The following is a 26,804-nucleotide window of genomic DNA, read 5'->3' as shown; positions in this document are numbered from 1 at the left end:
CTCAGAATGCTTGCCTCTGTGTTTGCATCCTCGTCTGCTTTGCCAATGTGGAAGCTGTAAGTCTGGCTGAACAAGGAGTTTATGAATGAAACATACTGTTCACGTTCCCCATCCACCAACCATCAGCTGCTTTTAGACCTCACATCGGAATAATTATTCTCTGTGCAGGTTTTTAAATGTACAGATCTAGTGACGTCCTGCAGTCTTATTTGGTACATTCTATTCTGGTATGGGCTAAAAGGATAGGTACTAAAGCAACCCAGAGTTGAGAATAGTGTGAAATGTTTGGGGTCATTTTGCATGCTACCAGATTTATACAAAGCTGACAATAGGCTTATTCACAAAGTGATTTCCAGAGCTTCTGCTTGAAGCAGACCCCTCTGATTGCTTACCAACTACAGCAGTCTCCAAACTGTTCTTCCCTGCCCTGATTTACAGATACAGCTATCTGAGAAAAGAGCGTATTTCCTTAGGATTAGCTGATTGTGTAGTCAAATATTGCGTGAACATAACAAATGCAGGTAATAACATAAGCTGAAAGGTAAATAATGCTTCCAGTGTTGCAGGCACTGTTCTGAGAGCTTTATAAACATTTGCTCATTTAATTTCCACAACAACCTCAGAAGGCAGATTCTCCAGTTATCATTTTACAGGTGCAGAGTCTGGGGCAGAGGGAAGCATGGCTGCAGTAGCAGAGGGAGGAAGTAGGGCAGGCAGGCTGGCTGCAGGCGCTGCTTTGGGGCCAGCTGACCCCCCCCCGCCAGAGGCCATCCCGAAAGCACTAATGCCCACTGGATTCCCTGCAGCATCACTGCTTTGGGGCTGGGCTTGCTGGCTCAGGACCAGTGACACGCGGGCTTCACTGGCTGACAGATGTGCACTGGTTGACGCGGAGCTCTGTCATGTGCTGCAGGAAGACCACCTCCTGGGGACCCGGTGGCCATGGTGCTGGGTGGTGGCTTTGGAGGGTGCCCATTTACACTGCAGCCTGGGCTCCTCCTCCGCAAATCCCAGGCATCTCTGGGTGGAGTCTTGGGTGGAAAGTCATCTGTGTAATTCTCCCACGTGGGTATTTGTCAGCTGTAGAACAGGAAGGCATATGGTGGGGTGCGGGGCAGGGAGGGTAGGCACGTTCTCCAGGTGTCGACACCGTGCAGACACCCGGGCCGTGTGTGGGCGTCACTGGCTCGCGACCTTGATGGGCTGCTGGCTCACGTCTCCCCAGACCTTCCCGGCCACGCCCAGGTCACCCCACAGGCCCACCAGGAAGCAGTTCCGGGGCAGGTAAGGGTCTTCTACTGTCTTCATACTATGCATAGAAAAGGCTTCTCTTTGAGAAACTATGCCGAACAGTTATATTAGAGGATTATTATTCGCGGCACCAGATATGTCTTCACTTTACAAAAGGCTTGATGACAGGGCTTTTGACGATTAAGAGCTTAGTTTCTTTTTTTTTTTTTGTGGGCCTCTCACTGTCGTGGCCCCTCCCGTTGCGGAGCACAGGCTCTGGACGCACAGGCTCAGCGGCCATGGCTCACGGGCCCAGCCGCTCCGCGGCATGTGGGATCTTCCCGGACCGGGGCACGAACCCGTGTCCCCTGTATCCGCAGGCGGACTCTCAACCACTGCGCCACCAGGGAAGCCCTGTTTCTTTCCTGATAAACTTTCTGATTTTATTTCTTGAAATAGCATTGGATCTACAGAGTTTGCTCACACACAACACTTCAGGAAGTCTTCCATTAGATGAAGTAAGATGCCTCTAATCACTATCCATTGTCCCCGCTCTTTCACTTTAGGATTTCAGAGTCGAGCCTGTTGCCTGAACCCACAGGGGCGGTGATGAGCATGGAGGGGCAGAGCGCAGGGTCGGGTACACTCAGACAGCAGGATCATCGTTGACGGTTGGGGTGGGAGGGAGTGAAGTTAGGATAATTCACAGAATGTCCAGGAATGACAGAGAAACCAGTATAGATGCCCAGGAACAACCCAGTGGGAGGCCGTGCAGCCAGGACAAACATGCAGCCCAGTCCGGGGCTCCTCCTGTGGAAACGCTGCTGTTGATGCCTCCACCTGATGCCTGACAGACGCCCTGATCTCCCCGTGTGTTACACACTTCTGTCTCCCGGCTTCACTGAGTGTTCCCATGCCAGAACCGGGGTCACGCGCGGGGGTATGGGAAATGCAGTTTTCAGCCTTCCTGGGACTTGTGAGCCAGCCTTGGCCTCTGCCACTGTGACTCCCTGCAGAATCCACCTGCCCCCGAACTGGACCTGGGGAGGCCACCAAGGGACTCCAACCCCCAACCCAGCATCAGCCCTGGGAGGGAGACCGACAGGAGGCGAGGATCCATAGGAAGGGTCCTCAGAGGGTCCCCTCCCTCCCCGCACCATGCTTCCCTGAAAGGAGACACGTTCTAATCAGACTCCATGGATAACTAAACCCCAGGACTCTGAGCTCAGCCACAAGCAGCACCACCAACCTGCAGCCCTCCAGCCGGGACCAAACCCGGACCTCTCCTCCAGGCCACTTGCTCAGGCACCCGCCTCCCAGGCCCCGCAGGAGTCCACTCATGTGCTGCGGGGCCTTTGCTTAGGCCTGTCATAGCGCTCACACAGGTATTTAACCTCTTTGTAGCTTGTCCTCACCCCCCTGAGGGCGTGACCCTGTCTTAGTCCAACAGCCGTCTCCACAGTGCTCAGTGCACAGTACTCCTTCCCGTGATGCTTGTTGAATGAACGAGTAGACGTGGTGTTTCTGAGGACTGTCCCCAGGCTATTAAAAGTGGCTAGTTTTATGAAGATACGTCACTGCCCTGGCAAATGACGGCCACACCCTCTGCATCAGCAGGAGCAAGGGCTGTTTCCCAGGAACCCTCAGCCTGGTACCTCGTCCCTGCAGCATCTCCATAGACGTGGTGCTGGACAGTGCTAACAAGGATGCTCTGACATGGACCTCAGAACCCTGCTTCCTGCGAGTCACTGTCACACCCGAAGTGAAAGTTGCTAAGCCTGGTGACGACAACAGAGGGCTTCCAGCTGCACCCGCGTGCAGGCGCCGAGCCCCATCCAGGTCTCCCAGCCCGACCTGCCCCGCCAGGTGTCTCTCCCACGTCCGCCTCACAGCCTGGACGGCACCACCAGCCAGGCACGCGGTGCCCCTTCAGAGTCACTCACAGATGCTGCACCCTGCATGTTAAACCCCAGAGCGCCGAGGCCTTTTGCTGAGGTCACGCCTGGCTTCTACAGCCTCTGTCAACCTCAGAGTTCCCTGGCTTTCAGTGGCTGGCTTACCCGGCCCTTAGTCAACTCAGGTTGCCGTAACGTCTCAGAACCAGCATCGTGTGATCACAGTGTAAGTAACAGCCCCATTTTGAGCAGAGCAACACGTGATTTTCCTTTCACGTTTCCTGCTTTCGCTTATGGCAAAGGACACGCTTTGGATTGAATCTAGCGTAGCGTTAGAGGGCCGTTTTCCCAGGTCAGTGCTGGGCAGGGGGACCTTCATCCCATCACTGGAGCCCCTCTCCACGTCTGGGGGGTGAACCGAAGCCTCTGCCTTGGTCCTTCTCACCACCACCCACGCGCATGCACGTGTACAACCTGGTCCTCACTGCCCTGCCCTTTCTGTGGCCCAGTGTGGCCGTCTGTGCTCAGGTACACGTGTTGGGAAGATGACGGGATTTACTGGCATGCTTAGATTGAAGACGAGCTACAGGCTGTGCTCACTCCTGTCAAATAACCAGCACTTGAGCCCACAGTCCCACGAATCGTTACCAGGGATGGATTGCCTTTCAAAACAGCAGGCCTACTGGCTGAGCTCGATGAGCAGAAGCCACTTCCGCAGGCGTGGAAGTCCTTCCTGGACGTAAGGGCATCGCAACTTCTCCTCGGGGTGTCTCCCAGCTAATTCATCAAAGGACCATTTGCCAGCTAACGCCCGTTCATGTGAGCTCATTGACAGGGGGCACTCTTTAGCTCCGAAGATAGACTTTTAGAGCTAGAAGGAACTCGGAGACTGTCTAGTCCTGTGGTTTGCAGACTTTTTCTTTTTTCGCTGAAAAAAACCGTTCTTCTAACACAGGTTTACAAAGAACACCAGTCAATAAAACCCCTAACATCAGAGTTATTCCAGAAAAGCGGGAGTGGGGATGAGAAGCCCACTCGTGTCCACTCTGTCCCTCGTGGCCCCATCAGTGAAACCACAGTCCTTATCCATCCCTGAAGCCAGGGAGCCATCGTCATGGAGAGAGCTGGCTCGGACAGGATCCTTAGTCCCAGCAAATTAACTAACCTTTCTGGTCCCAGGCTTACTCACCTATAAAATCGGCTATAATGTCAACCTCAGAATTCTGAGAACATTAACTAGAAAATTAGGTATGAACACTCTGATCACCCTGCCAGCCTGTTAGTAGATACTCATTAAATGTTAACTTTGGTAATATGTTTGTCTGGTCACAGAGCTACTTGATCAGTCTTTCTAGGTGTGCCCCAACATGGCAAATCTCACTCCTGTTCATGGTGAGGTAGCCAGTGAATGTTTCTACAAACAAAAGGGATTCATCTGCAGCTCTGCTTTTTTACTTGGTCTTTATGTTGTTTTCCTCAATGGTACATGCTTATTTTTTAAAATCTGGAAAGTACATAAAAATAAAAGGAGGACTAAAAATTACTGAGCCTCACCTCAAAGGCATCATTCACATGTTGGTCTATTTCCTTCCAGTCTTTTTTTTCCCCCTAGTGCATGGGCTTATAGGGAATATGACAAGATGATTGTTTTGTTTTGATCTTTCTTGCTAGTGCTAAGAGGCCCTGCCAAACCCCACCTTTCAAAACAAGCGATTAGAAGCTGGTTACTGAGAAGAGGAACAGATGTTGCCTGCCTTTTTCACTATAACTGAAACATCAAACCTTCCATAGCTGTAAACACTCTTCTCAGATTAAGCTTGTAAATTATGCCATTTTCTGGGAAGAGTCCCAGCCTTAAACCAGCTCCTCTTCTCTCAACTAGTTGCCAAGGCCTGTCTGAGCCTCGTTGCCTTTTATCCACATTAGTCATTGCCTTCTCTTTTCTAGCGTGGATTTGTGGTTTGGCTTGGCGACCCTCCACTTACGAAATGAATCGCAAGCAAGATGCTCGACTTTCCTAAGTAGGCAAACCCCACTTGATCAACAGCTCGTCCACACCTCTAAGACCACGGCCCCTTCTCCGGCTCTCAGCCCTCACCCCATCCTCTGGGCTGCTGTGCCATCGCCATGGGACCAGGAGTGGAAAATCTGGGAGCTGTAAAGGAATCTATGAGTTCAGAAGTAGAGAGAGCGAGAGGAAATTGTGAAAAAATAGGAACAGCTTGGAAGGAAGGATCCTGAGAAGGAAAAGGAGGCTCAGAGAGGGAGGTGGAAATAAGGCAAACTTGACCTCTTTTAAAATGTTATGGAGGGTCAGCCCCAAACCGGGAAACCACGAGACAAGCCCAACTTGCTCTTATTTCTTCTCCCTCTTACCGCCTCTGACCTGCTACTCCTGCAACCACAGCTCTTGATGGTACTCTTGGGCTAGTTCAGTTACATTGTAGGCCAAAAGGGCATTGTGTGGGCTAATGGCCATTTATAACATCGTGTCAGTGGGAAGTGCATTCTGAGTTCCAGAGGGCCGACTCATGAGTTTTTGGATAACAACCCACTGCTGAGGGGGAGATGCAGGCATTGTATTGAGGACCAGCCCCAGGACTGTGCATAAGGGGAGTGACGTGGGTGCCCACATGTTCTTATTTCCTGAAACATATGGACATCAGTAAGCATTTCTGTATGTACGGATCCAAACAAAAGGAATTAGGAATGAACCCAGTTAACCTGTGATTCGAGGCTATGTAAAATAACCAAGCTAGTGATTTCAGCAAAAAACAGTTTCTGAGACGTGTGTGGGTACAGACCCTGAAACTCAGATAACCACACCTGATTGAAAGTCACTGGGTTAGTTTTATTATAAATGTATCAGAGACCATGTGATGAAGAAAATGGCGTCCCAGTGGAGCACAAGGTATCTCAGGGGGCGTGTTTTAAAATAGCAGCTTCCACATGGTGTTTATGTCCTTAGCTTTTTGGCATTGGGGCATTTCCGATGAGGTCATCCTCTTGGGTCCATTTCCTGAGTTGATCATTTGGTGACACAGAGAACAGCTTCTTCTATTTTTAGAGAGGGCCTCTAAGCCTAAATGCTGCCTGCCTGGCTCCCAGCCCATCCCCCCCTTCCTCCCCACCCATTTTCCCAAAAAACATCTCTTTTCGTTGTGGAAGATTGCACATTCACAAATTGTGTTTCTTTCCTCACACCAAGCATATTTCCACACAGAGACAGACTCAGGAATGAGCTCATGTATGAATCATGCTATTACCCCGCTGTTTATAGGAGCTGTCTTTAGACAAAGATTTTGGTGTAAGCTGTGTTACGGTCCCTTCATTGTCTGCCAGTTACCGAAGCCGGGTAGAGGGGTGGTTTATCAATGAAGTGCTGAGTGTGAGAGGGGCTGGGCTTCTGGACTAAAAGCTGCTTGGATTTCACTTTTTCCTGTCATTCCTGGGCCTGGTTCCATCGACTGAACTGTGATATTATAATGTTCTGCTCTGATACAAGGAAGCGGACCCAATCCAAGATGGCAGCTGTACGGTATCTGAAGAAGCGACAGTTAGGACCACGTAGACTATGATAAATGCTGTGTGGTTGAGTTCCAGTGGACGTATGATCTCTTAATTAAAATGAGCTCACAAGTGGTATTTTCTTTCCTGATCCAGCTTTCAAGCTTTGCTTTCTTTACAGCAAATCTCTCTTTTTTTTTTTTTTTTTTTAGGACGCAGAAATCCTGTTAATATTTAACTGGCTTTTTTTTTTTTGAATTTTATTTTATTTATTTTTTTATACAGCAGGTTCTCATTAGTTATCTATTTTATACATATTAGTGTATATGTGTCATTCCCAATTAACTGGGTTTTAAATTATTTACACATCAAAGTACTCAACCGATTGTGATTCTTTAAAGAGCAAGTACCCAGTGGAGCTCCGGGCTGGCATTCCAAGGTCTTGACTTTGGGGCTCCAGGAGAGGAATGATTAGGGACAGAAGTAAGGCCATCCCCACCTTGGAAGCAGAAAACCCTGGAAACTAGTTAATTGATCACACACTCTTGTTCCATCTGCTTCCCAGGGGTTAAGTATTTGAATCTTTTTTTTTTTTCTTTTTTAAGTAAGAGGAATTTTGGTTCATTGCTCCCTAAGGAAGGGGCCTTAGCTTGAATTTCTTGTTATCTCATAGGGAATTATATTTGATCAGTTCCATGCATTATGGCTCAGTGAGCTTTAAAAAAAGGGAAACGCAAGATCATTTTGCCTATTACACAAGATGAAATCAGGAGTTGGCCACTGTGTGATGAATAGCGACCTGGGTAACCCCCTTTGGGCACCAGGATATCTAGACTGGCCATCTGCTTGGACCGGATGACTTCACAACTGTGAAATCATGTACATTCACTATATGCCGTGGGAGCCAAAGCTAAGAGATCCAGGGGGTTTCCAGCCATGAAGCCACAGGCTTTCAGGAGAGCTGCATTAAATGACTTCCAGTGCTGTCCTATGAAGGATGGGTTCACACCCCCAAAAAGAACCAACCTACATTTCTGCTCCTTGCTTAAGGGTACAACTGCTGATTGGCTGTGTCCCCAAATGCGTTTTCATCTTCCGTTTTAATCTCCCCGCAATCTTCTGCGAGCCCCTCCCCCATCCCCCCTTGAACCGCTGCCATCCACTCCCCAACCCATCCGCCACATGTTGTAAAAAAAAATCTTTGAGCTGAGTTTTCAAAGCATGTTTATTGCCTACAGCCTCTGCAAAAGCTAACAGACTTGAATAGAATGAGAAATGAGCTCTTGTACCTAAATAAGTCGGAGCTGTAGCATCACCCAGGCCTGTGGAAGAGAAGGAATCAGACCTTTGCATTGTCCAGTTTCTTAACTAGTGGTCTGTTAGTGCGTCTGCCCAAATGAGATTTTCTCCTATGATCTGACTGACCATGTTTGTCTCTGAGCATTTAAACCTTAATGCATACAGTTTTGGACAATATCCACATCTGGTATCTGAACTTGCCTTCATTCCATTTTCAGAAGGAGGTGGAACATAAATAAATTAATATTTGAACTCTAGAGGTATCTGGGAAAAGATAATCTTCTTGGCTTTTCAAAGAAATAGAAAAGTCCAACTTCAGTTTGCTTTTAATTACTTTCAGCTGTAGTTCTATTCGCCAGCTCAACCTCTCGGTACTGGAGGGTTAATGCTGGCATTTGAGCCAAAGGGATATTTCTATTTTCATACACCATTTTAATGAGAATTCAAAAGGATCATCTTAGAAAACATAAAGATTCTATCACTACTCCTCTGGGACTTCTGCTTAATTCTTTTCTCACTGGCGACTCTCTTTGGGTGAACCAGCAACACCATTCAGAATTCCCTTCTGTGGTTGACTTCAACCCTTGGCTCCCAAAACAGTGGGGCATCAAGGACCACGGGTCTTCTGCTTGCTTGACACTTACATGTAAGTCCTGAGCAGTTACTCTGTCTGTAAATTAGGTGTCACGATGTGAAGTTACAGTTTATGTAAGTCAAACAGACGACAGTAATTTCATATGGTTCTTGTTAATGTACTCATCCCTCAGTATCCACGGGGAGCTGGTTCCAGGACCCCCGGTGGAAGCAGAATCCACGGATGCTCAAGTCCCTTATATAAAATGGCATAGTATTTGTATATAACCTACACACATCCTCTTGCATACTTTGAATCATCTCTAGGTTACTTAGACTACCTAATACAATGTAGATGCTATGTCAATAGTTACCAGCATAGGGCAAATTCAAGTTTTGCTTTTTGGACCTTTCTGGAATTCTTTTCCAAATGTTTTTGATCCGAGGTTGGTTGAATCCATGGATGCAGAACCTGCGGATACGGAGGGCCAACTGTATACGTTTCAGCAACTCTTAGGAGAGCACTTAGCTAAGGCACCTCGAGAAGTTTGTCAGTCTCTTTTGAAAGAAGTATTTTTTATATCCTAAGAGTCTCAATATATACAATTCAAGAGCTGTTAAAGGAGACCGACATTATGGAAATAGATGTGATGTGTTTCATTTTCCGTGCACACGTGGCTGTGTAAGTGGATGTGTGTACGTGGGCACTCTTAGTTCAATGCCGTCAAAACGGCAGCCCCGAAGTTAGTAACAACCCCTTCCTGAATCTGAGGCAGAAAAAATGGAAAAGTGTGCCCTCAACTGCCACCAGGAAGCAGTCAATTTTCTAGAGCAGTTATGATATTTATAACCAGGTCAATGAAGTTTCTGAAATGTGAGTGTAGCCAATACAGGTGCACCAGCTTTGGTGTACAAGAAATGTAGCTTTTTTTTTTTTTTTTTAGTTTACGTATTATAAATAATATCAACTCCCTTCTACAAGGCTGGAGGGAAATTCAGACTTAATTATCACTGGGCACCCCCTTCTCCCCTCCAGGATGCACAGAGGACCTGAAATGCTGTGAACTTGGGGAGCATCGTCACTCATTGTTCATTGGTGTGCTCTGGCTCCATCCACAGGGTCCTGCTTCTGTCCCCCCGCCCACTCTGGGTCTCTTCTGTGAGCTGGGGCCTGGGATGGAGACATCCCCAGAGGCAATGGGAAGAAAGTGGCCAGGCCACTGCAGAAAGGCTGACTTATTAGTCCAGTCCAGTAGCCACATGTGGCTATTTAAATTTTAACTAAAATTACCCAAAATTAACAATTCAGTTTCTCGGTCAACTGGTCACACTGCAAGGGCTCCGTTGCCACATGGGGCTCGTGGATGCCCTGCAGGACAGCTCAGATGGAGGAGATTCCCTCACTGTGGGAGTTGCTGTTGGGCTATAATAAGCAGTGTGTGTTTTCTCAGTAGCCGGTGAGGGTGGATGCACTATTCTCCTGGCTTATCTTCTTTCTCGGCCTGCCGTAGTTATTTAGAAAGTAGAAAGATACAAGCGAAGCGCCAGTGGGAAGGGTGGCTGCAAGAAGCAGAAGGGCACAGTAATTCTCGAAAGATGGGTGCCCGCAGTCACGGGTAGTGGAGTTTTGCCCGTCAACGCTTTCTCTTCCGTGTGGTCCGAAGTGTCCAGGAGGTGCTTGGACAGTCTAAGAATACCTGTTCCTTTAAATGGGACTTGGGGTCTATCTCACGGAGAGGGGTCTTGCATTTCATGTGCACACAAGAAGTATAACTTTTGTTATGGCTCCATTTCCCACGGGGGAGGAGTGAAAAAGAAGAGTGTGGAGTGAAGGTGGCTGGTTTGGTTCTGCGAACTGGGATGTGTGCATCCAGTATCGAGGGGCCAGCTGGCAAAGGCAAAGGCAAAGCTGCCCCAGGGAAGCAGTGAGCCTGGGAGCAAACTGAGACAGATGCAAAGGGGCATGATGGAAAACCACCCACCTTCTGTGCTGTCTTTATGGACCAGCAAAGAGTCAGACTAGCTCCATTCAGTAAGCACTTCTTTAAACATCTTCACACATCAGACACCAAGTAGACAGGGTGCAGACATGGGTTGAGACTCCATACCTGCCTGTAGCCAGCTCTCCATCCAGGAGCGCTCTTGTTTTTTAATCTGTATTTTGTATTGGAGCATAGCTGTCTAGCAATATTGTATTAGTTGCAGGTGTACAGCAGGGTGATTCAGTTATACATATACATGTATCTGTTCTTTTTCAACAGGAGCACTCTTAATAGGGGCCTATTTTAATACCCCTTATTTATTTTGCTCTTCTCATCCCATAAAGATGTTCCCTGCTTTTGTATTAGTTTCAGTCCTAAATAACATTCTCCATCTGGGTGAAGTGGAAACAAGGAGACAGTTCTTTGGGAGCTGGGAATTTGAGGCACGTGCTTGCTGGGTTAGGCTTTGGAAAAGCGGTAAGTCGGCAGAAGCACGCCGTGGGTCCTTTAACCAAAGGCCAGGCTCTGCTTCTTTGTACCAGCTCAGCCCCTGGTCTTCCGCCGTTGGGCCTCTCCATCCTTTCCCACCACTGCTATTTTTGCCTCCATGTCTTGTCGGGTTCTTGCTCTGAAGGCATTTCCCTTTTTAGCTGCCCTGGTGCAGCCATCGTCTCCATCCTTAATTGCTTGAGGAAGTCTTTTGAGAGCTGCCCCGATGGCTCCTGTAGGAGGTGAGGCAGCTGGGCACGTGGTCTCTGGGTACCTGAGGTCCGGAGGTTCTGGTGGCCTTGCTGAGCCCTGCTCTGCTCCAGCCCACCTGGTCCTTCCAGTTTTGGATTTGAGGCCAATAACTGGAAAACAGGTCTCTCTGTTGGCATGGCATGTTCATAAAGTGATATGACTCACATCAGCCTGGACCTCAGAGCCCTTGGTGGGTGTGGCCCCAGCAGAGGAGGCCCCTGCGGGAGAACTCAGACACATCCCAAGAGCGCTTCTGTTGCTCAGAACATCTTAGGGGCTCTCGAGGGGGTGATTTGCACCTTCTAATGAAGTATTTGCAATTCTGTGGGTTACTGTCCTGTTCGGTACTGTCGTTAAGGGGTGAGTTTGATGTTTGGAATACCTGAAGTCATTTACAGTGAAATCTGGTCAGTTGAGGTGGGGAGACACTGATTCAGCTAGTAAGTGTTCAAGGTTTTAAAAAATATTATAGGGCTTCCCTGGTGGCGCAGTGGTTGAGAGTCCGCCTGCCGATGCAGGGGACACGGGTTCGTGCCCCGGTCCGGGAGGATCCCACATGCCACGGAGCGGCTGGGCCCGTGAGCCATGGCCGCTGAGCCTGCGCGTCCGGAGCCTGTGCTCCACAACGGGAGAGGCCACAACAGTGAGAGGCCTGTGTACCGTAAAAAAATAAAAATAAATAAATAAATAAATAAAATAAAAATATTATGTATACACACCCAAACACACATACATACACACACACTGTATAGATACATGTAAAGTTTGAAGACTGGAATGGGTTGGTTGTTTTTTTGTTGTTGTTTTCTCCATGACGTTAGTGTTCATTCCAAAAGGGGTTCCAGAGAAATCCTGAGCTTGACACGACCTTGGCCTCCCAAGGAGACTACCTTAGAAAATATTGTACTTACTAGATGCAGGTCTTGGGTGTTTCTTACGGAAACTAATCAGATGGGATTAGGGAGTCAGTGCACGCACGGGACGCCCATAGACAAGGATGGCTGCTCAACAAAGTGAGAGAATACTTTTTTCTTTCCTCCTTTGGAGCAGCCTCTCGTCTCTTCCCCGCCTCTCACCCGGCTCCCTTTCTCTCTTTCCACGATTCCTTCACCTTTGGCCTGGAGAGTCTTGCCTTTACGTTTTGTTTATTCTTGCTTAGGTTGTAGGAGACACCCCTGAATGGGGTGCCTCCCTCCAGCCCACACGGCAAGATGCTGCCAGCCTGGGGCGGCTTTGACTGATAGGCACCGTGAGGTAGAGCCAAGCCGGAAGAGAGAGCTTCCAAACGTAGCTGCAATTTGGAATCACCTGGGGAGCGTTTAAAACTCCTGCCACCCACGTCCAACTGAATCAGAATGAATGTCTGGGGATGGGAGCCAGACACAGTACAGGCGCACCTTGTTTTGTTGTGCTTCACAGATACGGCGTTTTTGTGGGTTTTTTTTCACAAATTGAAGGTTTGTGGCAACCTTGCATTGTCAGATGACGGTGAGCATTTTTTAGCAATATTTTTTAATTAAGCTATGTACATTGTTTTTTTTAGACATAATGCTATTTCACACTTAATGGACCACAGCATACTGTAAACATAACTTTTATAAGCACTGGGAGACCAAAAAATTCACGTGACTCGCTTTATCGCAATATTTGCACTATAGGGGTGATCTGGAACTGAACCCACAGTATCTCTGAGCCTGTAGTTTGTCAAAGTTCCCAGGTGATTCTAACCTGCAGCGAAAGTCTGAGAACTGCTGTAAGCGGGGGGATTGTCCATGAAAATGTGAGCAGTTACCCCTGAGCAGAGGCACAGCCAGCCCGAGGCCACGCGCTGCACAAGATACAGTGTTAGATGCAAAACCGGTCTCTACAGCCCACTGTTAGGGTGACCTCGGTGAGCTGTCTGCCTGCTCTGGGTTCTTTTTTCTCATCTGTAAAATAGGATAATCATTGCAATGCCTGTCTGATAGGATGATTTTAAAGAATGAAATGGAGGATGTGTGAAAGTCTTTGTAAATTGTGAAGTGCTCTATAAATGCTTGCTGTTAACACCGGAGATTATTCTTTTATAGAAAGATAATCATTGTCTAAGTGGCCTGGCAAGGAAGCTGGGGTGACTATTGTGGCCTTGATTCCTTCGTTACTAGTAGTAAAGCTGAGAACTGTTTAGGGTAAGAATTTCTTTCTCCCATCTAATAAGGGGGTGGCAGGGAGAGCTGGTCTCCCCCTGGCTTCCGGTTAGCCGACCAGCTAAGAGCCAATGGCCTTGCCGAGCGGGAAGGGACATCGGTAATCCATTGGCTTCTGAGCCTGACTCTCGTCTTCAGGCTCTCTGTTCAATCGGATTTCGTTTATTTCAAAGTGGGTAGAACTACCTACCCACAGAGTGTCGCTGAGAAGGAGGGACAAAGAGGGGGTCTCATCCGGCAGGGCTCTCTGTCATTTTTGCGAGTGTGACTGTAATGTCCCGTCAGGAGACATCTCCGTGGCTCCTTTGGGTGCAAACAGAACCATTTTTATCCTTGGCTTGTCCCCCCCCAGGGATTTGAAATTGGATGGAGGGAGACAGTCAGCAGGAGCGGTGAGCCTGAAAGAGATCATTGGCCTGGAAGGCGTGGAGCTGGGCGCTGACGGGAAGGTAAGGCTGCCTGGCTTCCAGGCCACCAGCTTGTTTTACAGACACCACCACAAGGGTCAGGAAGCAGAGGCTGTGTGATGGACCACGAGCTGAGCTCGTGCTGGTTAACCCGATGTGAGACACGTTTCTGGGTGCGTGACGCCAGCCTGTCCCCGATCCCGGGTGTGCACATGGGTTAAATAGCAACACAGCTATTTCGCCACTAATGCTGGTCCTGACCAGTTCAGTCACCCGCTCTTATCCTCAGGGGATATGTTCCAAGACCCCCCGTGGATGCCTAAAACCTTGGGTGGTACAGAACCCTATGTATACCATATTTTCCCCTATACATGCATACCAATAAGAAAGTTTAATTTATAAATTAGGCACAGTAAGAGAATATCCGAATTGCCAGCATCACTACTTTTGTGCTTTGGGGCCACTATTAAGTGAAATAAGGGTCACTTGAACGCAAGCCCTGTGATACCATGATAGTCAATCTGATAACCGAGATGGCTACTCAGTGACTAAGGGATGGGATCAGCTGGACAGAGGGATGATTCACATCCCGGGCAGGACGGTGCTAGATTTCATCATACTACTCTGAATGGCGCACAATGTAAAGCTCATGAATTGTCTGTTTCTGGAATTTTCCATTTAATATTTTTGGACCATGAGTAATTGAAATTGTGGGTAAGGGGAGACTATCACACACACACACATGCGTGAGTGCACACAGGTGCATGTTCCAGGATGGAGTGGCGGGTGGTTTGAACATGCATTGACGGTGGTGACGGCAGGCAGCAATCCCACTACTAGACAGTGTTTTTTGCTACCCGTGGTCCTGAGAGGCTAAGAGTCCCTCGGCCTGAGAGAGTGACCATCGAGCAGGGGGCTGTCACATCCCACTTTCATCCACAATTCACTGAGCTGCTAGGTTGAAGTCTAAGGAGGGAAGGTTGAAATATGAACTTGACCTTTTTGTGCCGGATGCAGGCAGTCTTTGTAAACACTCCCAAAGCCTGTTTATGGAGATGATGCAAGTGTGTCTTTGGGGAAGTCGTCCAGTGTAGCTTGCTTGTAGGTAAAGCTGCTGGGGCAGCAAACGACCTACCCGTCACCCCTCCCGCAGAACAGCTGGTCACCCCAGCGCCCAGATGACATCGGCCTTGAGCTCACGTGTCGGGGTGTATGAGCCGTGTTTCTCCAAGTGGGTGAAAAGAAAAACACGTGTTGCCTCTTCATCCCTGAAGGTTGAGTGTTCACAGAGGAAGGAGGGAGGATGAAGTGAGATGAGCATCATAGACACCGCATCTGCCAGAGGAACATGGGAGGGCACAGCCCCTTATCCGAGACTCTTGGGACCCGATTTCTAGAATTCTGCACTTGGTGGATTAGAAAAAGTACCACGATGTATGCCTCTTGTGTTAGACAACGTCCTAGCAGCTTCCGTGATAGTACCTTGTTAGATACACTAATATCTCCGCCCCATAACATGAATATTCACGCCAAGTGGGATAAATTAAAGCTACAGATGGCCTCTAGTCAGTCCAGTTTAGGTTTTGGCACAAACGAGTGCCAAAACAAATTTCATTGTTCGGACCTTGGATTTTAGAATTGCAGCGATGAGAATATGGACGTGAACTTGGCGTGGCAACGCAGCTTGGTCAGAACGCAAACCTAACACTGCCCGGGGTTAATCACTGGCCCGTTTTTGTCTTCACCTTTTAGACTGTTTCTTATACCCAGTTTCTGTTACCCACGAACGCCTTTGGAGCGCGGAGAAACACCTTAGACTCCATGTCCGCCTTCTCCCAGCTCCGTACCCTGAGCCACCGCAGCCTCTCCATCGGCCGGGCGAGCAGCACCCAGGGGAGCCTCGACGCAGGTAAGCTGGGGCCTGGCTGGTCTGGGTAGCTTGCAGCAGGAGGTGGCTTGGGTCTCCCTGTGCACATTGGAAGACAGGTGCCCTGGAGCATGAGCTCCTCCTGCAGGTGACAGGACTTTCGGGCAAGCCGATTTCGGGCCAGGCAGGCTCACAACCCTGCTGAGGGGCAAGCTCTTTAACGAGAGGCCTCAGTCGCCAGCCCCTGAGCTCCCACGAGGAGACATGCCCAGGCCGCCTTGCAGAGATGGCTAGACTCCCCGGCTTCTCTCCACCACTCTGCTGCTCATCTCTCCAAGTACCTGGTTCTTGCCTACATTCTCCTAGTCCTCAGGTTTGGCCTTTCTTCAAGTAACTGGGCCATAAACGTACCATCAGGCGTGAGAACTTCCTCTGTGATTCTCACGGCGGGTGAGCTTACTCGGCTGCTGGCGGAAGACTTCGATGCTTCCAGCTTGGCCTGTACAAGCCTTTGTGAGAATCCGCACAGGCAGAAAAACGCTTTATGAGGCGGGATTATTTCCACTGTCAGAGAAATTCCAGGTGAACACGGAGCTCCAGGCCTGTCCAGGTGCTGAGTTCAGAAGCACCGTACTGGCGTGCCACCCCTGGTCACTGACGGCTGTTTGCACTGGTGGCTGCTCTGGTTTGCGTTCACTCAGACCGCATAGCCTGCCTGGAACCATTCACACCAAACGTGCTTCTCACGTGCAATAACACAGGTTTAGAAAATGAGCCTTTTCCGTGCCACGTTTTATAATCTGTGGGTGTTCACGGCATCTTTCATGCTCGTGAGGTTCTGTGCTCTCCCGGGTCAGGGAGATTAATACATAATTGTTTTTAATGGAAAAAATAGCAGAGAGTGTGAAGCGTTGGGTGAACCCCCTGCCGGGGCATACATTTCACTGGCGTGCAGAGACGCCTACTGACGGTCAGAGCGAGCCATGTGACTCTGAGCTCAGTGACCTGAAGCCACCCTTTCTTCAGTGTAACTTTGTACCACGCGTTCACCCGGCTACTTCTGCTTCAGGACGTCCCGGGCCCTAGTCATCATTTTGCGTGTGATCCTCAGGTAGCGACCTGGGAGAGTTTATGGACTATGACCCGAATCTCCTGGACGACCCCCAGTGGCCTTGCGGCAAGCACAAACGAGTTCTGATCTTTCCTTCGTACATGGTGAGTGGCGGTGGCGGGGTGGCAGGGGAGCTGACCCCCTCAGCCTCCTCGGAGAACTTGGAGGTGCCGTGCTCATCCTAACGGCCAGTGGCTCTTCCTGGGGTTGGGGGCTTGTTCAGACGCTGCTCTGCCTGGTTCTTCTCGAGGACCTCCCCCACCCCCCGCCACGTGTGGGTCACTCACGGAAGGACCAGCATCACATCCAGGGTTCTTCCGGCCGCCTGGCCCAGGTACAGCACTTCAGAGGGCTTGAGAAGGCTGGATTGCCGGCAGCTGTGAAAGCTGCCAGCTCAGGCTGCAGCTTCACCTCCGAGGGTATATGTGTCCATGGACCCCACTAGGTAGGGCATCACCAATCGTGCCCATCGCCAGCAACGCTGAGTTCAAGTTCAGCTGTTTGGAGTTCCTCGGTGACCGTAGGCCTCTGCACACACTCTGAGCAAACATTTGGCACTGGGTTCTGGATGACAGAATCATCTCCTGGGAAAGTGAAAGTAGGACAGTGTGGGTGTTAAATGCGAAACCTTTCCTTGCTGTTTTTATTTCACGGGCTCTTCCTCTTTTTCCCTTTGTGTAATTTGGTTTCTGCTTTTGGCAAACCACCATTTCCCACCGCTCTGGCCGCTGTTTCTCCAGACACCAGTGGGGTCTGACAGGGTTCTGTGTACTTTCACTGGGCAGACTTGTCCTGACTTGGATGTGGGCAGAGCCTGGGCTGCTATGGGGTTGTGGGAGCCGGGCTTTTAGAGAAACCCACCGCGCCAGGCCTGCCACGCACACCATCAGGTAGAGAGCACTGACCCAGGATGTCCCCACCGCCCACCTGCCAGGCCCAGAGGGGCGAGCGCGGCTGAAAACGTCCTACTGTGGTTCCCTTGCTCCTCCCCTGCCGGCTGATGTCAGAAGCCCTGGCTCCAGGAGTGAGCAGGGGGTCCTTTTTCTGTTCTAGGCTCCTGCAAAGACCAGAGTGGGACCCCACCCCATGCACTAACTCTAAGCTAAGCATTCTCAGCGGTGAGACGCACCCCCTCCCCCCGCCCCAACTCCCCAGCTTCTCTTCTCACGGAGCATCTGGCAAGTAGCTGACATCAGAGAAACACCAGGCAGAACTCAGGCCCTCACTGCTCACTTTCAATGTATATCCTCTTGTAATTGGGCAGATAGCTCAGAGATCATTCTAAAATGCCACACTGAGGGACTTCCCTGGTGGTCCAGTGGTTCAGAATCCGCCTTCCAATGCAGGGGACGCGGGTTCGATCCCTGGTCTGGGAACGAAGATCCCACATGCCGCGGGGCACCTGAGCCTGCGCTCCAGCAACTAATGAGCCCGTGTACCGCAGCTACAGAGCCCATGCGCTCTGGAGCCCGTGCGCCACAATTAGAAGCCTGCGCGCCGGAATGAAAGATCCTGCGTGCCACAGCTAAGACCCGATGCGGCCAAAATCACAATAAATAAATAAATATTTTAGGGGCTTCCCTGGTGGCACAGTGGTTAAGAGTCCGCCTGGCAATGCATGGGACATGGGTTCGAGCCCTGGTCCGGGAAGATCCCACATGCGGCGGGGCAACTAAGCCCGTGCGCCACAACTACTGAGCCTGCGTTCTAGAGCCCGCGAGCCACAACCACTGAAGCCCACGTGCCTAGAGTCCATGCTCCGCAACAAGAGAAGCCACTGCAATGAGAAGCCCGCGCACCGCAAGGAAGAGTAGACCCCGCTCGCCGCAACTAGAGAAAGCCCGCACGCAGCAACAGAGACCCAATGCAGCCAAAAATAAATAAATTAAATAAATAAATTAAATATAATTTAAAAATAATAATAATAAATAAGTAAATAAATATTTTAAAACATAAAATAAAATGCCACATTGAATCAGAATGAATTGCCAAAGGCATTTTGTTTAAAATTGCCCTGTCTCCTCTCTCTCCTGTCCTTATTCTCCAACTCCTAACACAGAAAGCAAAACCAGAGCCATATAGAGTTATTTTTTTTCTACCTGTGACCTGTTAGATTATTTACTTCTTTCTAAAAACGAGGGCTTATCCGTATCAGCTGGCCCATAATAAGCGTCCGATAAATGACCAGAATCCTTACCCTGATGTCATGGAGGGAGCAGCTGAAAGTTCGTGACTTGTGTAACAGTAAGGGTTCTTCATGTTGTTCACTGCTTTATTTATTAAAGTTCACTTTATTAAGTAATTTGGGCAGGAAACTGTGGCTCGGGGAGTCTGAGTGAGGCTGTCAGAGTTGACAGACAGGAAGTGAGGGGCTGAGGCTAGAACCCTGGGCTTAACACTCTTCCGACTGTGCCTCTGAATCCACGTCCCTCAGCAGCCAGTGGCAGAACCCCCCCTCAGGGTAAAACGTGAAGATGATTCTCTGGGCCAACAGTTTTACAGATTTCTAGGTAACCAAGAGAATAAGAAGGTGCACTGTTTTTGATTGGCGTTGGGGTTTGGAGGGGAGCTCTTCTGTAGTCATGTTACGTCTGGTGATAACATTGACCTCTCCTTTTATAGGCCTGGTGTCTGGCTGGTGTGGCTCTGATTTTTTTTTTTTTTTCTTTAAATGATTTAATTGTGAGCTTCGAGGTTCTGGGCTGTAGTCTACATGTGCACACCTGTGCAGACGGATCATTCCCCCACTCCACCAGACAGTGAGCTAGATGACCTGCCAGGTCAGTGTGTGTGTCCTACCCTCCTCGTTTTATGGTCCCAAGTGGGTCATTTTTCAGTTCACTACATTGAATCTGTAGCCTGTGCTTCTTGTAACCGTCCATTTTTTAGAGAATGAAATTGCTCATGAACTGCATTTGCCTGGTCAGCTTCATAAGACCTACATCTCCTTCTGCTCTGGCCACAGATATTGGTACTTTGATAAAACGTGGGCCGTCCACTTTTCAGCACTGACGTGCATTTCATGATTACAAACTGCCTCAGACTGGCTTCCGGGAGACTTCCTCTCTAGAAGCAGACGTGGCTTCCGGGGCTGTTTCACATGCATTTTGGCACTGAACTTGCAAGAGCAGGAGTAGGGGGTTTGGCTTTGGTTTGCTTGCTTTGTTTTGTGTGTTGGGTACTAGGTATAGAATTTGTCCATCTAACCAGTATTGACTGAGGCCCTACTATGTGCCAGGCGAGGTGCTTCCTTATACAGTGGAGGACAAACCAGCCACCGATCCTATTCTCCTCGACCTTAGAGTGAGTGGAGAAGTCAGACAGCAAACAGTACACAGGTCACGGTAGTGAGGAGGGTAAGGAAGGAATCATCTTAGAAAAGTGGTGAAGAATGACAGGGAGGGTTAGGGGTTGGAGGTGGGCCTCAAGGAAGGCTCCCCTGAAGACATGCAAAAGTGAACGCTGAGGGGAGAGAGGCCTGCCAGGCCTTGGGGGGATGGCCCCATGTGCAAGAGCCTGAAGTGTGCAAGAGGTTGATCTTGTGTAAAATGGATATTTTTAACAGTAACAGTCACTGCCCTTTACACACACACACACACACACACACACACACACACACACGGAAGTCAATAGCATGACGATCCTGACAAATTCTCTGTGCTAACTTGACCCCGTGCTCAGGGAGCTGCACTTGTCAGTAGGCGCCGGCTACTAAGGTGGACAGAGGGAGCTACAGGGTTATCTAATCCAGGTTGTTAAAGGCCCTCTTTGAGGGTCTGGGGCACATCTTGGCCTGTGGGTGGGTAGGAAGAGCTGACACAGTGACACAGCTTGGAGCGTTCCTGCTGCGGGGTGAACCCTCATGGTTGGCAGGGCTCCCCCTGCAGGCGGACTCAGCCCTGTGAGAAGCCTGTGCAACCCCGCTCCTTCCTCCCCTCCCCGGCTCCCTGCTGTGGAAGTTGGGGAAGGGAACCAGCAAGTCCCTCACAGGCTGACTGACTGAGCAGCGCCACCCACCTCCCTAAATATCAACCTCCAAGGCCTCTGGGGTCCTGCTGCCATATGCCTGTCCCCGCGAGGCCCCCAGGGCAGTTTAAGTTCGGCCAGCCAAGCAGAGGCCCAGATCTGAGAATGAGGGGCTGTTGTCCTGGGTTTTGGGGTATCCCATACCTGTGGAATTTCAGGGTCTGAGGTGTTGGTGTGGCCTCTACAGAATCAAGCAAGCTTTACAGTGATGAGCTATAGTCCTTCTACCCCATCAAATCCTGCAGCAGCCTTTTTTTTTTTTAAGATTTTTTTGATGTGGACCAATTATTTTTTTAAGTCTTTATTGAATATGTTACAATATTGCTTCTGCTTTATATTTTGGTTTTATGGCCGGGAGGCATGTGAGATCTTAGCTCCCCAACCAGGGATCGAACCCACACCCCCTGCATTGGAAGGCGAAGTCTTAACCACTGGACCACCAGGCAAGTCCTGCCATTTTTTTCTCTTTTCATATTAAGGTATAACATAGCTAATCAAACGTACCAATTTTAAGTGTATAGTTCCATGAATTTTGTATCCTCCACTTGGACCAAAATGTAGGACACTTCTATCCCCTTAGAAAGCTCCCTCCTTTCAATCGTGTTCTGCTTCATACCCCCTCCCAGCAAAGGCAACTACTGTTCTGACTTTTGTCACCAAAGATTGGTTTTGCCCCTACTGGGACTTCATATGAACGGAATTGTGTACTGTGTTTTTTTTAATCCATCTTCATTCACACAACTTAATATCTGTAAGATTCACTCATGTTGCATGTGTCAGTAGTTTTTTGGGTTTTTTTTAATTGCTGAGTGGGATTCCATTGTATGGATATACCGTCATTTATTTACCCGTTCTCCTATTGATGGACATTTGTGTTGTTTCCAACTTAGGGATATTATGAATATTGCTGCTATGAACATTCACATACAAGTCTTTTTGTGGATATACATTTTCATTTCTCTTGGATAAATACCTAGGAGCGGGCTTTCTGAGTCAGTGGAGGTGTTTGCCAGCCAGGATGTAGTTGAAGGTATACTTTCGTTCATGTTTGTTCTCAGTAGAAGATAAAAAGGCCAGTCATTGCCACTGCTGGGATGTGCCTTATAGTGGGAGGGTTCCAGAGCTGAACATTCCCCTGAGGCTCAGAAAGAAGGCTGTTATTTACAGAGTTTAAGTGGAACCCTTTGAAACTGCATTTGTAGTTACAGTTGTATTTTTTAACTTTGATCCAAGCAAGTCACTCCCAGTATTAGCCATTGTGAAAGGGCAAAGGAGAGGTTTGAATGAAAAAAAAAAGAAATCCTGGTGCAGATGTGGAAATCAAATTGCAGCTGCCCCCGTGGTTTTGGCCTTACGGTTTCTAGAAGGTGACCACGAAACATGAAAGTACGTCGAGCCTCCTGGCTACATGCAGGTTCTTGTAGGGCCTGAGTTTCATATGGTTTCTCAATGCAGTGAGGGCGGCCAGAGGCCTCCCACTAGAACCGGTGCTTCCTGCCCTGTGCCTCCTGGCCTATAATTAAAGTTTCACTAGAGAGCCGTTATTTATCATTAGAACCTGGCAGCCGAAGTCGGTAGTGGTTTTTCCCCCCTTATGGGTGTGGAGAGCAATTAAGAGGAGAAAATAAGAGAACTGACTGAGATAATGCCAACAAAATTAACGTTCTGTGAAGGGATTTCTGGATCCTTTTCCTTTCTCAGGAAGAAAGCCCTCTCGAACTGTACTGACAACAGAAAGAAAGCCGGCTCACGCCCTTTGTGATATCTACAGGTATCTCAATCTCGAGAGGACGCCTCTTGGATTGATCTCCGTGATACAGTACCTGTTCTTTTATTTACTTAATATTACAATCTAAGGACTCATAGAAAAGCCCCTCCTTCCGTTTCAGCATCCCCCCCAGGGCTGTGGGAATATATCTTAGAACTTAATTTTTCAGCACAGTATGAGATGCTGAGCAGGAGGGAATAGAAGACAGTAAAGGAAGATTAATCCAGGCTTCCATGAGATTGGATTCTGCTTTCCCTCCATATCTCTTTTCCACTGAAAGCTGTCTGGATGACGTGGGCACTTACTTACCTGTCTGCAGGTGGATTTATTGAGACGCTAAAGCAGCTTGAGCCCAGGGGCCCCTCCCTCGCAAGGCTCTTTCCAGGCCCCCAGGTTTCCAGATGCCTGAAGCTTATTCAGTTCGGGAGACCCTCTTTAAGAAAAGTAGTTCAGCGTTACAGAAACACCATTGTTGGGCCTCTCTGGAGATTCGAAGGGGCCCTGGAACTTCCCTGCCAGGCGCCTGCACAAACGCTGAGCAGTGGGGCTTTGAGACCTGCCAGCTTTTGATGTAAGTGTAAAAATAAAATGCCTTATTGCATCGTGGTGGGTTTTGTTTTCTGTTTTGGGTTTGGGTTTTGGGATTTGGGCTTTTTTTTGGTATCGGTTTTATTAGATGAAATTCACATATCATACAATTCACCTCTTTTAAAATGTACAATTCAATGGTTTTTAGTATATTCACAAAATTGTACAACCATTACCACAGTCAGTTTTTTAGGACATTTTCGTCATCCTCAAAAAGAGGCTCCCATATCCTTAAGCACCCACCCATCCTGTAAGCCCTAGGCAACCACCAGTGTACTTTCTGTCTCTATAGACTTGCCTGTTGTGGACATTTCATGAAGATGGAATCATACACTATATGGTCTTTTGCGTCTGGCCTCTTTCATTTAGCATAATGGTTTCAAGGTTTATCCATGTGGTAGCATGCATCAGTATTGTGGGGTTTTTTAATCTTTTTTTTTCTTGTAAAAATAATATGAAACAAAACTTTGCTTTCCATTTCAACCAAGAGGTAGCATCTACTCCCTTTCTCTGTATTTGTCTCAAATTTTTGTTTATCACTTTGTGGTTTTTAACATGACACTGCATACACAGTTCATCAGCTCGTGCTCTGAGACCACCCTTTAAGAAGCATGCATTTAAAAGTGCATCTAAATACTATCTGGGTGTGTGTGACCTCAGGGCCACGTCCACCCACTGTTATCTCAGGTGGGTGGAAACGCTACTCCAGAAGTTTCTGTAGTACCAGGGAAACACTCGACACATGTCTGAAACCGTGAACGTGCTCTGCACACCTGGCCAGTCCACATGGTGGTGTAATCCTGACACAAACGCAGCTTTCCCTGTGTGCCTCTCCTCGATTTGCAAGCCATCTCATTTCAGTGAGAGAACCTGAAGAGCTGCTCGCCTAAGGGAAGGGGCACAGGTTAGACCCAGGATCCTGTGTTTGGAATCCGATGGGTAGAAATAGCAACAAATGCAGCCCCAGGCCGAGTGGTCTGTGCACTCATTCCGTAGTTTCCTTGTGATTTACAATCCTCTCAGGAAAAAGGAATAAACATAGAACAGCCGAAACGCCCAGCTGTGTGTGGTGAGATAGATTTCATCAAGGGCCACGGCTCTGCTTTCCTTAGCGAGCAGGTCACGTGTGCTTTCCGGCGCCCAGCTGGGCTCGGAGCCCCATGGATGTCAGGCAAGTGCAGTGGAGGCTGGCTGTTGGCACTGGAAAGAGCTGCAGACATCACTGCCTTGCATCCTCCGTTTCACAGGCCAGGTAAGCGAGGCTTAGAGAGGCCGCACACCTGCCCTGAGCTCCCTGCTGCCTCCTGGGTTTCAGGTAGCCCTGCCGCTGGAGCCTGGCTCCTCTGGAATGTTCCTGCCCCCCAGGGGCCCCTCTGACCCAGAGGGGAGTGGCAGCAGAGTCGACAGCAAGCTCACATCAGTTCAGAGCTGCTCTAAGAGTCCCTAGGGAGATGTGAGCCCTGGAGGTGGGGACGAAAGGAAGGAGAGCCTTACCAGGCCCCGAGTGGAAGCACCTTTTATGTTGTTTCTGTGGGAATCAGACCATCAACCTGTCAGCTCTGAGCCACTCGTTCTCCTTCAGCACTGTTACTAGGGTGCACGCACCCCCAGCGCATACCTGCTGCCTCCCACCCTCTCCTGTTGCACCCCAACCCCACCCTGGGAGGCCTTCTCTTTAGGGCATCCTGGTGGTGCCCTGGGCCAGAATGGGGCCCAAGGTCAGCTCTGTGGAAGCTCCCTCCCTTCTCTCATGATGAGTCCAAGCCTTTATCTGTTTTGGTAAAAAGCAAAGGGTGTCTCGGCGGCGCAGTAGACTCTTCCAGCTGGAGAACTAGGTTGTGGTCTTACCGTCGTTTCCTGTTATCTCAGAGGGATGTGTGGCATCAGCCCCCATGCTGGGCCTTTCCTAACTCTGCCTGCCTCTCTGGCGGGGCAGGCCGGGCAGGGCTCCTTTCTGAATTGCATCTCCTGGACCTTCTGCGTTTCGTTCGAATGGTCTCCTGCTCCCAGCTGACCTTCCTTCTTCTTTCTGCAGCTGTGCACACACAGCTTCCCCGTAGCCAGGCAGCTGCGAGAAAGTGCATTTAAGTGATCTCTCGCTCCACTCCACCCTGCGAATCACAGGCGCCAGGGACGGAGCTGCCCATCCCTCACACAGCTGGACCCAGCTGTTGGCCACTGCTGGGGCCGCAAGGACCCCTGCACTTGGCAAATCCCGTGGCCTGGAATTTAGTGGCACTGAGCACAGTGGTCACCCGGTCTGTACCAGACCAGTAGGGGACCACAGCCCATTTATTAGCACTTTGATTCATAGGGACGCACGCGCACTGGCGAAACCCAGCCGTTGTGAGTCTTTGTAAACCGTGCAGTTGGGTTGATAGGGGACCTGGAACAAAGCATGGGCCTCCCGTTTCATTCATTCTCTCTCGAGCCAGAACGAATGGGTGGCTGGGGGCCCACTGTGACCCGCGCCTGCAGCTCAGCCTCCCAGTACTGCCGCCTCGGCTCACCCTCCGTCACTGGAAAGAGGACGACTGTCTCTCAGGGTTGGGGAGGGAGGGAGGTGCAGCCTCTGAAGGATGTCGTAAGGCTCCCTCAAGACAGATAGGACCATGCAGAGGAGTCGTGGCCGCTATGTTCCAGGAAGTGTTTCCTAGAGGGACCCAGAGCTGACGACAGTGAGGACTGTCATCCCTCTGGAATCTACCTGAAGGGTCGTCCTGGGCTCAGGGCTATTCTTCCCATACTTGGCGCCTGGCCGGTCTGAAGCAGCAGGCCCCAGGTGCGGCGTGCGTGCAAGGCCCTGTCTGAGCAAGGGCCTGGGGGCAGATTGTCGCTTTGGGGGCTACCCATTCAGCCACCCTGATCACGTGCCCCGAGCAGCTGAGCACAAGCGGCCCGTACGTCTGGTGCCCTGCAGCCATCATCATAAAGCACGTGACGGAGAAGCCGGATGAAGAAATGGAGGCACAGAGTTCAGGCCGCCTGCACTAGTGCCCAGATGCTGAGTGGTCGAGCTGGGGTTTAAACCCAGGCATCTGGCTCCAGAGTCTGGATCCTCCCCACTGAGCTGCAGCTCAGAGAAGCAGAGATGAGAGCAAGAGTGAGCCAGAGCCATCTGGAGGTGGAGGAGGTGGGGGCAGAAGACACGTGCTCCCTCAGACCAAGGTCAAGACCAGAACCTGCTGCCTGGGGCAGCGCGGGGCCTCACAGGCAGGGGCGACGCTGCATCCAGCCTGGGATGGAGGGCTGAGATCAGAGTACAGCGAGGCTGCACAGCAGCTCCATCACAAGCGACACCACTGCTGCGGGTGGAGTTGTGTCCCCCAAGAAGATTGGCTCAAGTCCTAACCCCAGTATCTGAGGGTGTGACCTTGTTTGGCAACGGGGTGTTTGCAGAGGTAAATTAGTTAAGATGAGGTCGTACTGGAGCAAGGTGGGCCCTAGCCCAATAGGACTGGTGTCCTTCTAAGAAGACAGAGACACAGAGGGAAGATGGCCGTGGGAACGCAGACACGGAGAGAGCACCGTGCGGAGGCAGGGATTGGAATGATGTATATGCAAGCCAAGGACCACCTGGGACTACCAGAGGCTGGGAAGAAGCAAGGGAGAGTTTCAGAGAGA

At 49.7% G+C, this 26,804-nt stretch overlaps 1 protein-coding gene across 2 annotated transcripts in view; it reads left to right on the top strand.

Moving 5' to 3' along the window:
- CABLES1 (Cdk5 and Abl enzyme substrate 1) overlaps positions 1 to 26,804 on the top strand; it is a 107,248-nt gene that overhangs the window by 70,199 nt on the left and 10,245 nt on the right. For both annotated transcript variants that reach the window (XM_032603442.1, XM_032603441.1), the window contains 3 exons: positions 13,766 to 13,862; positions 15,573 to 15,729; positions 16,799 to 16,902. In XM_032603442.1, the coding sequence (XP_032459333.1) occupies positions 13,766 to 13,862; positions 15,573 to 15,729; positions 16,799 to 16,902 (358 nt within the window). The remainder of the gene's footprint in view (positions 1 to 13,765; positions 13,863 to 15,572; positions 15,730 to 16,798; positions 16,903 to 26,804) is intronic.

Source organism: Phocoena sinus, chromosome 14 (genome assembly GCF_008692025.1).
Source record: "Phocoena sinus isolate mPhoSin1 chromosome 14, mPhoSin1.pri, whole genome shotgun sequence".
Taxonomy (NCBI): Eukaryota; Metazoa; Chordata; class Mammalia; order Artiodactyla; family Phocoenidae; genus Phocoena; species Phocoena sinus.
This window is presented reverse-complemented; position numbering and strand designations above follow the sequence as displayed.